Genomic DNA, 19,294 nt, shown 5'->3' on the forward strand with positions numbered 1-19,294 from the left:
GAGATATTGAAAGAAAAGCTTTCCGTCTTAAAATTATATAACTCAAATGCGTGCACAGTTTCTTTTTTCCCATTGGTATTTATAATTTGATACTGCTAAAGATATTGAGATTGTCACGGGAATATAACGTTTACTTTATTGTAGATGTTCATTGGTAACGTCGGATTGTCTGTGACGTCGCCGTGTGCGGAAGTTACGAAAATTTGTTGATTAAAATGTATGGTTGAAATTCACGATAGTTGTATTAACGCGTCTTGCCAATAACCCGTCGACTGCTTGTATGAATCTAGTGTTGTTTCATATCTAAAAATAACCATTGACTGATGTTTACGTTATATTGCCCAAAAACAATTTTTATGCAAGTAATCAATAAAATAACTGTTTACAGAAAAGTTTGTATACAGAAAATATGGTGTGCATAGAAATCGGAATTTTTAGCCAAGTGTATTTTCCTGCTAATACTAATTTCTGAAAACTCTAAGGTACAAGAATATTACGTAATGTCAGGGTAAAGTTCAGTTTTCTCTTTGGTATATAATCAATGTATAAAAGAGGGAATAGAAGTATTTTAGAATAACTCCGGATTCGAAAGGCAGTTGAATACTAAAAAGGTAGGAACTTTAGGTTGTATGGTATTGTATGGCTTTATTGACACATGAATAATTCTGATTTAGTTTAGTTTTATGACAGAAGCTGTAACTTTTGTTTGCCATTCTTTCCATCAGTGCTTTTCACTGAAAACCATTTTACTGATAATTTTTGTATTGTTAGTTTTGTGTAATGAAAGACACATAACTAGCTAATTCATTAGCTAATAAGCTGCTTCAAAAATGTGTCAAAGGAAGAAAGCAATAAGTTACACGCATATTTAAATAATTCGTACAAATAAAAAATTATTTTGTTCTAATATGTACGTATTTACTGCGATATCATAACACCAAATACCATACAATTAATGACTCTGGATGAGGTTAATATCATTATTTATCAACGAGAGAGATCTATGATAAATACAGAGGCAATCGACCGAGGTGATTACAGATCCCAAAGGTTGATTAATTATGATATTAATTGAAATAAAAAAAAATATCAAGTGTTTTATTATACGACTAATTTCAATACATTTGGGACATTCTACATTTACCATAACTCATATCATGTGTTTGCTTCCTCTCTGTGTGTGATTATTTATTTTTTTCTTCTTATTTTTTTTTCTTTTTTGTTCGTTTTGGTTTTTGATTTTGTTGTTGTTTTTTTTTTGTATTTTTTCATTGATTAACCTTTAAAGCTCCACATGGGGCAATCAATGGCCTGTCTGGTAACTTTTGGGGTCTTTGATAGTCAAGATTCCTTTGATTTTAAAAAATTACAAATCTTTTTTTCCACTGCTGCCACTCAGACCAGCGGGCTCAGCCATTGATGAATGGCTGTAAACATTAAGTATGGAGAGTGGTGATTGGCGATTGGCCGAAATAAAGCCGTTTTAATATGTCGGCCAATCATAAGTAACAATTTATTAATAAACTATAGGATTTTGCCTAATACTATATTCAGGTACACGCTGATTGAATTCCTCGTGCGGTGATCGTCAGAATTTACAAAGGACCATAAAATACCGAATGAATACATCAAAATCGTAATTATTTATAGTCATATTATTATGTATTATATTACCAAAAAGCATGCAAACATAGGAGTAGCATTAACTAAACGATTCATTATTCGAATATAACTGTTTTCGATGATTCCGTTTTTGAGAAAACAATGATTCAAACATGCAATGGCTTAATTTGAAGAACTGGATGATTCTGCGCTAGTCCAACCTTAACACTACTTTTATCAGTCTCGATATCTCTTAATCTTGACCCCTGTGCAGGTCCGGGTGTTAAAAGGATAGGCCTGCAGCAGCGCTAAGCTTGTCGTAAAAGGCGACTAAATAGTGCTCAGAAACCTAGCCGGGGGCTAGGCGCTCTGCCCACAGAGCAACTGGGATGTGTGCCTCAGGTGGTGGAATGGGGTACCCCTGGCGTATTACATGCTGGGGTTGTCAGGCTATAATACGGAAAACCTGACCGCAAACCATAGTGGTGCGCCGTGTTGGGAAAGATGCCACGTTCCTCGCACGTTAAAGAACCCTGCTGTGGTATTCGATAGGAGTAGAAACCTTTGCGCTCCGCCACAGGAGGCTAAATTGCCCGACCTCACCCATCCCCCTTTTTCCAGTGGCAATCAAAATTTGTCGACCCTATTATCCTTGTGGCCCATCCTTTTTTTTTCATTTCTTGTTCATTTTATCATCCATTTCATGTTCATTGTCTGAATATAGCTGAAATATTGCTGCTCGGACGTAAAACCCCAACAAACAAACAAACAAACAAACTTAATCTTGAACGTATACTACCCCTTCCCTTCTGTTCAATATGGAATATGAATTGTGCGTTTTTACTCGCATACATTTAGGAGAAATGGTATTTAAACTTTAAATGTATTTTTTGTTGTTGCGATGAAGCATGATTTGAATTTATTGTCCATTTATTTTTTTATAAACGATATCGTTATATCATCAAAAAAAGACCTTTGCGGACCTCGTACGGACGATTTGCTATGCGTCACCACTCATTCTTATTTAGTGAAAGTGTCCTGATAGCAAAGTAACAACTGAAAAATGCCAAGTAAACCCTCTGCTTATAGTTTCGGTCACGCTTAGACAATTGTTCGTTCAACTTAAAATGAGCTCTGGTACAAAATTTAATTGAGATCGATCTTAGAATAAATGTATCAGTTCATGGTATACCGGAAACAAATTTAGTCAAGGTGGGAAGATATATTTGCACCGCTTTTCTAGCCAACATGGTAGGGAGCTATAGTACCTACTGGTCTTAATTGGTCCCAGTTAAAGTCTTTCTTTGAAAACTTTACTCGTTTCAAAAGTGCATCTCAGTAGGTATATCATCCGCAAGAAGACCCCATATGTTTACCTGATTGTGTTAAATATTTGGTCATGGGTACTTCTTGTAGATTTTTTTCATATTTCGACCTTCCAATGCAAGGATTTATTGGTAATGTGGATGAAGAAAGGTTCTTCCTTCAATTACTTGTATAGCAGGCCAAAAAGTACTATTGTTATTAAAGGTGAGCCGTTTAAACCTTATAATTATCTGGAATACAATTTAATATTTTCTTTCTCCTTCTTGATGACTCCCAATTCAATAAAATTGACTTGCAAATGGAGCCACCTTATCGACAATGAGACATATTGTCGAGCAAGTAGGGGCCTTTTATAAATAAATTTTTCGAAATTGTTGTAATATACAATGTCAAAATGTAAAGAATAAAGCATAAAATACCGTTTAACAACTTCAATCGGGTTTATATTTTGTCGAAGTGATGATAGTCATGTTCGTTAACAAAAGCTACAGCATGTACATTGGATTACTACAGTTGTAAAAGCTGTCAGTACGGGGACACAGGAGGTGAATGCACAGTTAGGCATGAGCTATATTCGAATTGAATCATAATAGATCGATATTTCCGGGTTTAAACTATCGGTTCCTTTTACTATTTCTTCTTTCTTCTTCCTACATTTCACCAAATAACATTTTATTGGAAATAAAATGATTTATGTGGCCAAATTCCGCCCTTTTTTTACCCTCACTCTGTTATCTAATGTAGCCCATACCCCCAGTTGCATTTAATTTATGCATACCAATTCTGATCATCCAATGAAATTAGCGCGATTGATCACATGTTCACTCTTAAAACTTGATCAAGAAAGCTTGTTGTGATTTTTGTTTAGTTGATTACCCACCTGCTCCCCTTACTACATCCTATATCTTTTTTTCAATATTGGCTATGGCCGGTTTATTTTAGGCCATACCCTTTTTTTTTTGTTAGGCCGTTTTTTTTAGGCCATATCTTTTTTCTTATAAGGAATTTTGTATTCTTTTTAGGGAGTGTCAACTGTATTATCAATTTCATATTATTTGTCTCATCTCTGACAGTGACACTCTAATCTAATGTACATATGTTACTTATTTTTACTGTTTGATTATCGTCATTTAATATATGACATTTATGGGATATTTTGTTTTATTTATGTCCTTACCAAAAACTTAGTGGAGTAGCTTGCAGTTGCTCTCCTTTTTTTCTCTAAAGAAATAACTTGGGAATTGGTGCAATATAAACACCTTTAAGTTACAAAATCATGAATTGGAAAAAAAATAAGGTTTATTCCTATAAAATAAGTACTATAACAAATATGCCAATGTAAATAACCCAAACCGTCCGTGTTTTACACATTTCATTTGACGCACTAATCCATTCAATTATTTTTTTTTTGCAATATTTAAGCAGCCCCATTTTCCCACAGACTCAATAATTCCTAAAAGGTAGCTGGTGAAAAAAAATTGCTAAACATTCTTCCTCTTATGACCATGTTCAGTATCTTGCAGTTATTAACTAAAGCAAAAACGAAGTAATCTTATAATCTTGTAAAGAGAAAATATCATCTGAAAGTGTAACATGTAATTCTTTCACAAATCCAGTACAATGTCTGCAATACTACCAGGTACAGGGCTAGATGCACCAGGCCATGGTGCCTTTATGAATACTTACGTGAATTTGTATATTCGGATGATTGCAAAGATCAATTTTGTCCTTAGCCTGTTGTGTCAAAGAAAAAAGTTGACTTAACTCATGAGAACAGTCAGTAGTTAAAACACAAGTCTGTAGTGTCACATAAAACACACTTTCGGATTAAGAATGTACTAAATAAATTAAATTTATTTGTTATTTATTGAATATAGATCAAATGTGTTATTTATTTAGTACAATTATTAAATTTGTTGCTTAATAAGCTACATGTAATTGATAGAATGGTATGATATTAAATAAAACCCCTGCAACAAGTGGTCAAATACAATACTGAATTCAGGGATCATGTTGCTATAACAATAGCAAAATACACTTTTCGATTCAAGTTACCATGGATGTATACATACTTACAAATATCAAAATAATAGATATACCAGTTGGACACCTGAGTACATAGAACACAAGAAGAAAAACATCCTGAACCACAGCATAGTTAACCAAACTAAATGTCATTTTTGCAGAAAAAATAATAACCTTTTTTTTATTAAATTGCGCATAAGTCATCTTAACGAAATGGCCTATATCAACAACTACATGGAGCTGGGATAAAATATTTTCAGGAAATCTTATTCACAAAAATGAGCTTATTTCAAAATTTACGCCCCGTGCAGGTCCAGGTGTCAAAAGAATAGGCCTGCAGCCGGGCTAAGCTTGTCGTAAAAGGCGACTAAATAGTGCTCAGAACCCTAACCGGGGGACTAGGGCGCTCTGCCCACAGAGCAACTGGGTTGTGTGCCCCAGGTGGTGGAATGGGGTACCACTGGTGTCTTTCATGCTGAGGTTGTAAGGCTATAATACGGAAAACCTGACTGCAAACCATAGTGGTGCACCGTGTCGGGAAAGATACCACGTTCCTCGCACGTTAAAGAACCCTACTGTGATATTCTCCCGGGGTAGAAACCATAGGGCTCCACCACAGGAGGCTAAATTGCCCGACCCTACCCTCCTCTCCCTATTTCCAGTGGCAATCAAAATTTGTGGACCCCATTATCCTTGTGTCCCATCCCATTTTTCATTTCATCTTTATTTCATGTTCATTTTATCATCCATTTCATGTTCATCGCCTGAATATAACTGAAATATTGCTGCTCGGGCGTTAAACCCCAACAAACAAACAAAAATTTACAAAAATATCATCTGGTCATCATATATATATATCGAATTTTGCATACTTACAACATATTGATATTCTAGATTATTTACACAAAGCTCTAGACATTGATATGTGAACCGAAAAATTGAAGGATAAAATCCCATTGAAGCTGGCCAACAGATACGATGTTCAGATAAAAATGTATAAACTATTGATTTGATTAATCTTTCCTACAAAATTGGTGTAGTGTTGAGTCATTCATATCTGAAAAATAATAAGAGGTATAAATGACTTTAAACGGTTTCTTGTGTAAGACTAATACATTGTATATGTTTGTACCGTAAGACAATGGATCATTTTCTTGTTTGTCTGGCCTTCCCTCGTTTCTATAATGCGCATAATTATTCCTTTTGCTATACATTATTAAGTGTTAGTTTTCGTAATAATCAGAAAAAATTGAAAAATCAGAAACACGCTTGTCGAAAACCCACTAAACTAACAATATAGTTCTCTAGGATTCTTTCTCTGTTTGAAAAGAGGCTGTTTTATCTATGCATCACTGAATTTTTTCAGAAATGTTTCGAGAAAAATGTAAGAAAAATGAGGTTTGTGCCCTTGAAATATCCATTTTTCAGTGCATTTCAATGAAATGATAGCACACTTCGCTAAAATGATATGCAAAATCTTTTTTCCTTTGATTCTGATGGTGCAAATAGTCAAATTAAATTTTCAAAATGGTGGGTTTTTACTACCATGTTTCACCCACTGCCCGATTCTTATAGCGACTGACACTAAAAAGTATTTTATGTGACTACCTGTTTGTGGTTATTTTATATAATTTGGTAAGATTAGAATAAAAAGAAAAATATTGATTTCACACAATTTATACTTATGCTTAATGTGCGCGTACATTTGTATCCTTGTCAGCTTATGTACATGATATTTCTAATGACTTAATACATTTTACAGTTCATTTCTGACAGAAACTCCTCATTGAATGTATTTATTATGTAAGTTATTATACTGAAAAGATCCACGTATGTCCTTCCAAAATAATATTCAGTATCATCATCTATAACATGGATATGATGGCTTAACATTGTTAAAATATGACTTTCATGCTTTAATTTATATTAATCAAATTCAATAGGGCAGTAAAGATTGATACATGAATCTGAATGATAATTAGATACTTAAGACAGCATATATAGATTTTCGACGCAGCATAAAATTGTATGCATCATTAATAAAATAGAAAATAAGTTATATATTTAACTGTGACATTAAAAAAATTGACAAGTCGCGCGAAGCATTTCCAAAACAAACTCTGAAGTACAATAGTAAGTGGCTTTATCCCTCCAAGATTCTGTTAAAATTGCTGTATTAAGAGGAAAAGTAAAGAAGCGAGAGCCCGTTTATCCATGGGGTTTATATTGCTTTATTGTTTGTAGGGATTACTGTTTTTTCTTGCTGTTTTGTTTATACATCTGATTACTTACATAATTCATTTATTTGATTTGAAAAAAAAAATGTTTTAGACAGCTAGATATCTTTTTTCCTTGTTAATTCCAACAAAAATTGAAAGGTTATGCCGTATTGCTATGATTTCGTTATATTTTCTTATATTTTGATGTTGCTTTTGTGTACTGAATATCTAACCTGGTATAAACTAAACTTATTCGGCAAATGAACCTGATAATTCAGTTCAAAGTCTTTGTCAGGATTAGGCATAATGAGAAATATCTGAACGGTCCATTTCAAAACCTAAATGATCATTGACTCAAGAATGTTTTCTGTATTTAAAATGACCACCCTTTTGTTTCTTGCACCACTGGATGAGTTAGTAATTTTTTAATAGTTTTTTTTTTTTTTTTTTTTTTTTTTGATTATACAAAATAATATTAGGGCAATAGTAGATCCTGCCTTTTTATTTTTTCCTTATGGGTTGTCTTGCCTTTTTATTTCATGAAAACTTCAATTCTGCCTTTTTAATTCAAATTTGATCTTAGCCCCCACCCCCCTTCCACTGAAATCAGTTGGTAGTTCCTTTTACCAAACTATTATCGAAATCTTGATTATCCTGATTGGAAAAAACAGACAAATTAATTGCCTAGTTGTGGATTATTTTATACCATGTTTCATCCACTGTCTGCTTCTTACAGAGACTGACATTTATCGATGGTAAAGAAAAACTGTTGACCAAACTTTACGACAAACGTGATGACTTTTCATTCAAAATTTCAGTCAACTTTTCTTTCTTCTGTGGCAACATTCCTTCAGCGAATGGAGTGTTCATTTCACAACTTATACGTTATGCCAGAGCTTGCCGAGACGACGCAGACTTTTTAGATCGCGCTGATATTCTAACAAATAGGCTTCTAGAGCAGGTTTATGTTGCTACAAGATTGAAGTCATCACTACAAAAGTTTTATGGCCGTCATCATGAACTCGTGGATCGTTACGGTGTATCCATCTGCGCCATGGAAACTTATTTGTTCAACGTATCATAGTTTTCCTTCCCTCTTTCATCTACCCCGGACTTGACTTTTTATGAGCGACTCGGCGGGTGTTTCTAGAAAAGCAGAGGACGCTTATCCTACCGGTGCACCTTGTCCATGCTCGCAGTAGTGGAGTCCGAGTTGCTCATTTGCTTTTGTTACTTTGTATGTATGATTTTAGTTACTCTATGTTCTTTGTTGTGAATGTCTATTTCCATGTCTGGTCTTTGTCCCTGGATTACATTTTTTTGATAACCGCTATAACCTTGGTTCCCTTGATTACTCTTTAAACATCTTCAAAGCGACATTCTCTAGAATCGAAGTTACACTTGATGTTTGCATTTCAGAGGTGCCGCTAAGATGGAAGACCTGGATAAAATTGACAAAGGTATTGCAAACATATGTAAAGGTGAAGACAAGAAAAGCGATGCTATGTTAATGATGGCTCCTGATTGTAATTGGGACCAATTTCTTACACCAGCACCTATGGCTATTGCTTTACTTGGAGAGTTGATTCTTATCTCAGCTGATACAGACTTCAGTCTGGAAGGAAAACCGCCGAAAGATGGCTTCAAACTACTACGATATCCGAACTCCTTTAGGACATCTCTGGTTCAAGTCTGCAACGAAGGGTGGACTGCATTTAATGAGGCCCATACATCTATGGATCAAATACGTCTACATAGTGGAAATGTTGACAATCATGTTAAAAATGCTGTAAAATTTCTGCTTAGAGGATCACCTGTAGAAGTCGAAAAGATGCTTCCGATGTCTCTCACAAAGGTACAGAATATAGCAGATGAATGCCTTCAGCTCGCGACGAATATTGAAATGAAATTTGTTGGTGTAATGGAACTTACAGCAGAACTTTTAGAAGCATGTACCAATACTAAAGGAGTTTATGACGAGAAGAAAAGAGAAACAGAAATAGCAATAAAAATTGCAAAAACGGAAAGGGAGCAAAGGGAAAAAGAAATAAAAGAATCTGAACGTCGAATGGCAAATATGGAAAAGGAAGTCAAAGAGGCGCAAGCAGATTTTAAGGACGCTATATCTAATATTCCTACTGGTGGACAGCTATTAGGCCTAGCTGTAGGTGAAGCTATTGTAGAGGGTGTGAGAACAATTACTAGTTTTGGAAATAACATCAAATCAATGGTCTCTAGAAAAGTAGATAAACTGTTTGACGACGGCGAAAGAATCGAAAGAGATGATCAATACTACGAAATAGAGTCTTCCCGGCGTCGTGTATATCAGCAGGTTTTGAATGTGAACCAATTTGTTGGAATGCTCTTCAGTATTTTAACAAGCCGAAAAGATATAAATGGAAAGCCTATCCCAGATTTTAAAGGTGATGACAGTCTGAAAAGTATCAAGCAAAACATCGAGAGAGCAATGCAGCATGTAGAAAAAGAGCTGAACAGTGGCGATTTACGTGCTATAGTATTGGGAATTTGCAATGAGGCAATAGGAATATGTTCAACTCTGATAAACATAGAAAAAAGCATGAACATAGAAAATAGTGACACACTTATATCAGTTGCCGTTGACAACATTACAGAAATCAACAAACAGACACAAACTTTATACGCGGAAGCAAGTAAATCCCTTGGAAAAAATCCTTTGGATAACAAATCCCCTCACCTTTCTAAAATGCCACAGGAAAGCTCTAGTCCTTCTGCTGTACAAGGAGCTATTGAATCATCTCGCTATAAGACGGAAATAGCAAAAGAAACTCTAAAAGACGCCAAAAAACGACAAGAAAAGGCGGCAGATGAGTTAAGGGAATCAAATGAAAAGATGACAGAGGTTTTAAAGGAAATGGCAAAGCTAGATCTGCAAAATATCGATTTCGATACTATTCGGGACACTCTTGTAAAAGGCATAAAGGCACTTGCACAAGTCCGTGAGCAATGGGGAAAATTAGTTCGGTTTTTTCAGATGCTGTCAAATCTAATCAAATGTTGTTTGCATACTTCACTCACTGATTTTGTAGATCAAGCGAAAACAGGCCGTGAGTTAAAAATGAATGATCAAAGCTTTGCACTTTCGAATGTCTTCAGGGATGTAATATTCGAGCAAGCATCGAAAGCTAGTCAAGTTGCTTATGTCGTGCGTACTATATCCGGTGCGTACGTCGAGATATCAAACAAACATCTCATGGATCGTATAACATGTCTTGGTCACTTAATCGCACTTGATTCAAAAAAAGATGCAAGCGAAATCAAACGCAGGCGGTTAGAACTTCATAGTGGTTGTGCGGAGGCTCAAGGGGCTATTCGCCATATAGTCCTAGAGGAAAAAGAGAAGTTCAGTCAAAACATTGATGAAAGAATCCGGAAAATATCTGAGTTAGAACAACAGATGCCAGCAGTCGAACCATCCCGAGTGAAGGAGATTAAGGAAGCCATTACTTCCGGAATGGCAAAATTTGATGAAAATGAAGAGGACGATTTAATTTGAAACTGAGGCTCTCCTTGAGTGCTTACGTTGAAAGAAAATGGTGTGCTTATATTTATTTATCGCTTTAATGGTTCTCAAGTAGTTATATAGTATATATATATATCCTAGTTTTTATCGACATGTAAGAATAGACTAATAAAATATCGATTTTAACTTTATCGATGCACTGCTTTTCGTATTTAGTATTCATTTGCCACTAGCTTTATATTGTTCAAAAACTAGTATCCATGTTTTTACTCATCCATTGAAAAAAATAATGATTCTATATTTTCCCTATTACCTTCAAATAAAAATGCCGATTTCGGTTGCTGCTGAAATACATATCCCACGCCCCGTGGTCAGTACCTAACATCGTATCCGTATAATTCAAAATGATATACATTGTAACGCTAGTTATGAGTAACAAAACGTGTCGTATTTTTATACACATTGCGTGTCCATTTAAAGTAAAATGTTTTATTGTACCGCAAACACTGCATTATATAACACTAATATTGATGAGTAACAAGATTGTGTTTTGGTTTTGATTTTGGCTTTGTTTGGTTTTGTTTTGGTATTTTGTTTGTTTGTTTGTTTGATTGTTTTTTAGGGGGTTGTTTTTTGTTTTTTTTTCTTTGTTTTTTGTTTCTTTTTGTTTTTGTTTTTTTTTTGTTTTTGTTTTTGTTCTTTGTTTTTTTGTTTGTTTGTTGTTTTTTTTGTTTTTGTTTGGTTTTTTTGTTGTTTTTTTTTGTATCATCGTTTTCTTACACATTTGATTTAAACTATTAGTTTCCTGCTTAAGGCATAAGTCAATAGCGTAAAAACAATTGACAACAGACACTACATAAATTAATTTATTATTTCAGTACAATATACATTTATTAACATCAACAGTGTAAATAAAATTCTTTGAATAGATTGTGTTGTATTCGTGTGTTTTTTAAGCTTTTTGTGTAAACATTACATATTTATTCACTTATCGTTTCTTTGTATCATTAACACGATTTTGATCTTTGTCAATAGTATGGGACAATAAACAATTTTTCGACGCAATTGGTATAGTTTTGCTTTTTATCCTTTGGCCTTAAAGACGCTCTTCCATGGAAACATGAGTCACCTTATCGAAATTCTGTTTCCCGATTGTCCAAATCACTTAGTAGCGTGAACAAAATACTGTATCGGAAATTGAAATTGTGTGTCATGTGTTATTTCCTGAATGAAATGTAGAAAATTATATGTAAAAAGGACAAATTTTACTACTTGTTCATACCACTTTATTCGTTTTAACTAGATTTCTGAAAGTTGATTTCATTTTCATTTGCATGATTTTCTTGGTTGTGATGAAGTCCTGCCAGTATCGATTGATAATTTCTTTCCGTTATTTAACGCACTGAAATTTACTGGCGTGGAGAGAATCGTGTAAGTGCAGACAAATGTCATTTCAAATTATTTATTCTACCAATTCTTTCTTGTTTAAAAGATAAACATGTGTGTTCACACATAAGTCAAAACTGTACATAGTGAAATAGCTGTTCAAGTCGTCATTTACAAATAAGGCCTACCACTCTGTATGCATTACATGAAGATAAGCTAGGAAAATTAACAACAACTCTAAATGCCGAAGGGGATAAGGTTTTTATGTATACAATTTTACAATAAAAAGCAACATTTAAAAACTAAAACATACGATATATTGGTACATATCGTTCGAAAATACAAGAGATAGGATAACGGATATCTTAAACATGATATAACAAGAACAAAACTCAAACAGAGATAAAATGGTCTTAAATCGAAAGTAAGTTTTTAAGGGAGGCCTTCAGTACGGAAACCGTGACTCTCAACGTGGGACTTTTTATTAAAGCCGTGAGGGCATATCATCTATTGATAATAATACCTAATATTCAAAATATAACTGGCAGGACAGCTGATGATTGGAGGCTAATGGTAATATCCATGACATATTCATGTTCAATATACATGTATATATAATGATCTGACCCAAGAAAGGTCAAATATTAAATATTAATTAACTGAAAACCTTCTATAGCATTCTTGCCTAAATCATTCACTGTCACTTCATTTTTATATCAAAATCAAGAATACTTTTGACTTTCCGCTTCTGTCTTTTGTATTTTGACTTTCGATTGTTTAAGGAAGTGACTAGATTGTTGAAGAATAATGTATGGACGAAATTCCGCCCGTGAAATTGTATTTTAACTTATCAAGATATTACATCAATACTAGCATTGTGTCATCCATTATTCAAGCAAGGAAATAACAAAAAAAACTTAATATGAACAACGTATTTAAATTTATTATTAAATTTCCGACCTGTCCACGTATTTTTTTTTCAACATTGTCAGACATGAAGCGTAATTTATTATATCGCACCGGCAAGTTTTGTTGGAGTTATGGGACTTTAACTTTTTGACGTGGAAGTGACATTAATATTTTGGCTACCTGTAGTACTAGTAATTTTGTTATTATTAAATCCCTGACTATATTATATTTATTCGAGTGAAATAAATGGACATGTAAATGTAAATGTAAGTGTGACAAAATAATGATGTACATAAAAATGGATGTGGAATGTGCAAAATAGAGTCTTCCTGGTCCATGCTCCCAGTTCTTAGTGGAGTACGAGTTGCTCATTTGCTTTTGTTACTTTGTATATATTATTGTGGTTACTTTATGCTCTTTGTTGTTGTTTGTCTGTTTTCCATGTCTGGTCTTTGTCCCTGTATTACATTCTTTTGATTGTCGCTAGAACATTGGTTCCCTTGATTACTCTCCCAGAAGTCAAAGATATTTAACCCTGTCGCAAAACCTGTGTCTATCTCATTCTCAAGCCTCTGTGTGTCTTGTTATATTTAAAGTTTACTTCCATGTTGCTGGGGTCTAGAAAGGCAGCTATTTTTGTAATGTTGTTCTAGGGCCTGTTGCAGCCTACCCCGTGATTCGAGATTATCTCGCTGTTCATTGATGATACATTAGCAAGTTCAAACATCACCACAATACCCATATTTGTATATCACCAGATCTTTCACGTCTTCATGAGAAAAAATGCATCATTATTTGTTCATTCATAAATGCTCAATATTCATGGCCGTAACTAAGGGCTTTATATTTAGAGTAGGCCGGGGTTTGTGGGCCGTCGATTGATGCCCCTTGAAATAATGAAAATTAAATATTGCATATAATATAACTGATAACAATGAAAGAAAAAAGAAGGAATTTTGAGAGAGAGAGAGAGTATTACATAAACGTAACTAAATACAATATACTGTGATGTGCATATTATATAAACCTTTAGTTTTAATGATGAATTTTTGTACTTGTAAAAATACCTGTCAGTTTTGCATGTCAGAGTGACTTTTTGAACTTTTTTTTGACTACTGGAAATTGAACAGAAACGTTAGTATCATTTCTCAAATGGATGTAACGGTTTCAATATAGAAGTTAGTGAGATGTGGACTCGGTACATCCGAATCCACATAATGGCGAGTCGAAATAAGTGACCATTGAGTAAATTACAATTTATTCGTAAAGGTCATAAAGGACATATATTGTTCTGAACAAATCTTGGTTTGCTTGCCCACAATCGACAAGCTGGTACCATGATTTAGGACATTTTTACCCATCCAATTGGGAAATGAAAAATCATTATAAAGTAAACCAAGTCACAAAATTCAGAATTAGTTACATAAGTTCCATGTACTGCACTATGTTTCACCAAAACAAGATCGATATACTGTTATAGATACCAAGACTGGGATTCTGTTCTGAGTTTACAGAATTCAAAGCGTATCATACCAGCACTTTAAACACTTCGTGTAGAAACAATCTGTCTTAACATTTCATTAAATACATACCAGAAATGCGTTTCGATTATTTAAACGTGTTCATCCACAATGCTTTCTTGACTTCTTCCCGCGATATTTTTTTAAAGTCAATATCAAAATTCCAAAGTCAAAAGTTGAAAAGTAAGAAAGTCCTCTCACGGCTTTCTGAAAGTCAAAAGTCAAAAGTAAACAGGGCTTCCGTAGTATACTTTATGCTTAGTATACTTGTGGTGCGAACCCGTTTGTTTATACATAAATCAATATTCGAAAGTCAAAAGTCCAAATGTCCCCACGGCTTCCTTACTTCACTAACTTAAGAATGTAAAAAAAAGGAAATAATTTAGAAAAATAAATTCAAGTTTAATAGAACGAGAGGAAACCTGCGGGCATAGCAAAGAATTTAAACGGAGATAGAAAGAATAAGTTATAAATCACAATTAGATGAATTCAATAAATACATATATAGAATTAGCAGAATGAACTCAGAATTAAGAATCATAAAATTATACTAAAAGAAACGTTAAAAAATTGGAATTTCAGGAGTCATAAATCCATAAACAGCTTATTCAATTTTCTGACCGATGAAATATGCTTTACTCTTTATGATAATGCAATTACGATGTAACTGCAATAATTTTCACGTTAGTAACCAAAACGGTAGAAAACGCTTTAAAACGGGTCGACTGATCTAATCAACTAGAAATCTTAGGACAGGAAGTTCTCGTTCAACCGAAAAGATTAAGAAGAATTGGTTTTTTTTTTTTTTCTATGTCTGTTACAATTTTGAGGGAGTAAAATCCTTGCAGTTGGTACCACATGACAAATTTTGTTTTCAAAAGAAATTCATCCATTCAATATCAAAACGGTCCTTTCTCAGAGTCGAATGTTTTTGATTGACTGCAATGGTTAAAGAGAAATTACAAAGAAAACATTGAAATTCATTGAAAAAGGGAGATGACTCTCTGTTTTGAGCGAAATGTGGTTAGGAAACGTTGAAGTCATTTTCTTGGCTATCCACTATCGACTTCAAAAAATCGTTATACTAGTAAACATTTATAGGATAAAATCATGACATTGGAATAAATAATTCAGTGGTATCAAAGATACCCTGTGCCACCCATTTCATAGGATCTGCCTGATTTTTAGTTTTAAATATAGGCGAAAAACTTGTGCCAGACATCAATGGTTTATTTTTACTAACAACAGCCATGTTTTTTCACGGATCAAATATCAAAACTCCGATATTTTGCAGGCAATCCTAAGGAACTATTATTCCAAATATAAATGAATTCTGTCCAGTAATTTCATAGGAGAAAAAGTGTTAACAGACGACGATAACGACTTTAAAAAACGAATTTTATCAGAATCAAAAATTAAGCAAAAGAGAAAAGAAATAAGTAACAAATATATAAATAATATAATTATTAATAAATCTCAACTTAGCTTTTATTAGTGTTACATACAACAATATCTTACTAAATGAAAATAGTAAGCACTTTTCCGCTTATTGAGTGAAGTAGCAAGCTCTGAAATTGACTCAGCTAAACATAATATCAATTTCTATCTGAAAGTATATAAACTACTTATTTGATTAATGTGAAACCAATAAAAAAGTGTAACAACAAAATTACCGAACACCGGAAAATAAATCTGGCAAAATATAAATTACACCACCAGAGCAGCTAATACCGCAATGGTCCTGACTTGGTACAGGCACTTCGAACGAAATGGTGGGTTGAATCTATGTTTTACAGGGCGCTAAACCTATGTCTTCTATTGCAGGGTGACTATACCAGTGGTGATTAAAAAGCATTTGCATGCTATTGTTATAATCGATAAATCAGCGTTTACATTAACACAAAAAAACAATTTACAAAAAACAATCATTACTCATTGTTTTAGAAGAAATTGAGTATTTTTCAATCAAGGACTGATATCTAAAAAAGAATATGAGATCTTTAAGACGCATTTCCTCATACCCCTGATTAAGGAGTCTGTGACGCAGATATTTTTGGCGTTCAAGGAAATCACAAATTAGTACTTGCTCTAGCGTAGCGAATCAAATGTGAAATATAAACACCATATGTAGGAGATGGAGAGATATTGAAGGCAAGGAAAATTTATGATATTAAAATTAAAGTTGTCACTTTTATTATAAATCTTAGTACTGAGATGACCACTGTTGTGACATTCTAGATGTAGTTCCAAAAAAGATACAGGGCAGGCTGTTTCTGTAGTCTCATTTATCTGGAGTTCTGGAGGATATATTGACGGTAACCATTTACAAAAACAAGGGTTGTTGATGGACAATACATTATCAATATATCTGTATGTAAAGTTAAAGGATTTAACATCTTTTAATTTTTTATTCTTTACGAGTTTCTGAAAAACAAAATCAGTCTCGTATGAATATAAAACGAATCGGCTAGAAGAGGAGCACAGTTAGCGAGAATTAGAATGTCAACTTGTTGTTGAAAAATAGCTACTCCAAATGTGACAAATATGTTCTCGCAAACCTGCTTTTCTGTGTAGCACACTTTTCCCGTCTGCGAAGTTTTAAAACAAAATCGTGGATTTGTAACCAAGAACAACATAATTTTTGAAACAGCAAAGGATTTACGAATAAGTCCTTTCAAATGAGATTTCAAAAATACAATTATAAACAAATCACAAATCAATCACACAACTAATATTTACATTGTTAACCAACACAAGCTGTTTCACGCACGAAATATGTCCATGACTGAATACGCTAAAAATGCTACATTCCTTTACAATAATACATTCTCTTTCTACTCATTTATGTCTATAACTAGAAATGTAACCACAATTGTCAGATAGTGTGTAAATCAGCAAACTGTACCCAGTAATTCAAAATTCATAAAAATAAGTCTTATAAAAAAAACTATACTTTTTTACTAACTGCACTGGACTTATTATCAATAAGTGATTTTTGAGGTGATTCGAAATTTTGTTCCATTATTAAGTTATTATAAAGTCGTTGATACATGCGTTATTTCTTTTTTAGCACGATAATCATTATGGAAATGATAATATCACCCGTTGACTGGAACGATGTGCTCTGCAATCTTGAAAGAGGTCTCTTCCACCTGCAAAACCTGATGAACAAATTAAAAGTATGTATGGATCAGCAGAAAAACGAAATTTCTGTTATCAAAAACATATTAGAGCCATTGACAGAAATGATGCAATCAGAAATCAAAGCAATGTTAGAAAAGGCGGAAAAAATATTATTCAGAAGTAATCAAGAACTAGAAAAAAGTGAACATCGATGTGTAATGATGAATCAAGATATCAAAAAACTTGATGAACAACTTAAAGATTTATCGATCGAGCTAAATCGGAAGAAAAAGGAAGAAGAATGTGCCATTGCTTTTTATAATGAAAAGAAATCGCAGTTATCACGAGCTGAAGATGCACTTAGGTCGGCTGAAAGAAAACTAGACGAAGCAAAAACAGCACAAGCTGCTACTATAGCAACAGGTACAACAGTAGCTACCGTTTCTGCCATAGCTTCAATTGTATTTCCGCCTGCGTTACTAGGAGTTGCAGGTGGCATTGGTACTAGCGCTGTTGGATTAACGGTACTTGAAGAGGCTGTTGACAACTGTCGCAGCACAAGTCGCCAAGCTAACAGCGAGGTAACGGACAGTAGAGATTCCCTTGAGAAAGCCGAAAAGGCGACAAAGACTACCAAGGAACATATTACTAACATACAGCAAAAACAAGATGAGAAACAAAGGGAATTGAATGAATTGAACAAGGAAATTGAAAGCAAGAAAGAATTCCAGAAAAGAGTTATTGAGCTGAATGAACGGATCAAGAAAACATATGCGGGAATGTCAATGCTCCATGGACGTGTTAATATCATTCACTGTGAAACAAAAGGCGGATATTGTGTCGTAACATTATTGTCACCCTTAAAAGATGTTTGTGAATCTGTCATAAGTTTAGTGTGGTGTTCGTCAATCGAGTACTTCACAGAGGAAACACGAATGAATGAACTGAGATCTAGAGTAAATGCTGTAATGGCAATTAAATATCCAGTTCGAGAGGACAGCGATTTGGATCTAATCTAAGGATACTTTTTAGCATTTTCTGCTTTGAATTATATCTCCAACTTATTTTTCAGATTAAAAAAGACAATGTTACTTATCCTTCAGTATTCCCAATCTATGCTTGAACGAGCACAGAATCACAAGCAAGGATATTACATTTTCTTTACGTTACACTGAAAATCTCACGCTTTGTTTTCTTTTTCGTTCAAAACTTTTTATCAACTAGTAAATTACGGCCGACCAGTAACACGGAAACTATCAATATCCAATTTCACGAGATAAATTTTATTTTTACATTATCACCGTACAAAACTTTTCTGTCGAATGAGCGCGCCTAAAAAGATTTTATTTATCTTGACCATCATGAATCTGCTCAATCCTGCTGTAAGGGCTTTGCTTCTTTGATTCATCGGTTTGAAATAATTACTTCGATCTTAGCCGCGCTCCCATAAATGTCAAATCAGACTTCTCAGGTTTTTGTGCCCTTCCAAATTAGACGGCTCAAACAGTTGATTTAGTTATATACATTCACGAAACACTAATTGCAACTTCAAAAAAAAAAAAAAAAAAACTAGTGTTTATGTATTCGGTTCAATAGGCTACTGTTAATATTCAGTTCAAGAAACAGAATTTGCAAGAAAAGTTTAAACATTCATTCAGCGATTACATGGACTCTGTGTGCAT

General features: G+C 33.9%; 1 protein-coding gene across 1 annotated transcript; it reads left to right on the plus strand.

Annotated features, from left to right (window-relative positions):
* The first annotated feature begins 560 nt into the window (after positions 1 to 560).
* LOC148627538 (uncharacterized) lies at positions 561 to 18,707 on the plus strand. Its single transcript, XM_088570669.1, has 4 exons — positions 561 to 611; positions 8,592 to 10,704; positions 16,720 to 16,859; positions 17,560 to 18,707. The coding sequence occupies exons 2-4, from the start codon at positions 8,605 to 8,607 to the stop codon at positions 18,629 to 18,631; spliced, it is 3,312 nt and encodes a 1,103-aa protein (XP_088426795.1). The 5' UTR covers positions 561 to 611; positions 8,592 to 8,604; the 3' UTR covers positions 18,632 to 18,707.
* Positions 18,708 to 19,294: the final 587 nt, after the last annotated feature.

The sequence above is a fragment of the Perna viridis genome, chromosome 1, assembly GCF_037379345.1.
Source record: "Perna viridis isolate PV_CMFRI_1.1 ecotype Kerala chromosome 1, ASM3737934v1, whole genome shotgun sequence".
NCBI lineage: Eukaryota > Metazoa > Mollusca > Bivalvia > Mytilida > Mytilidae > Perna > Perna viridis.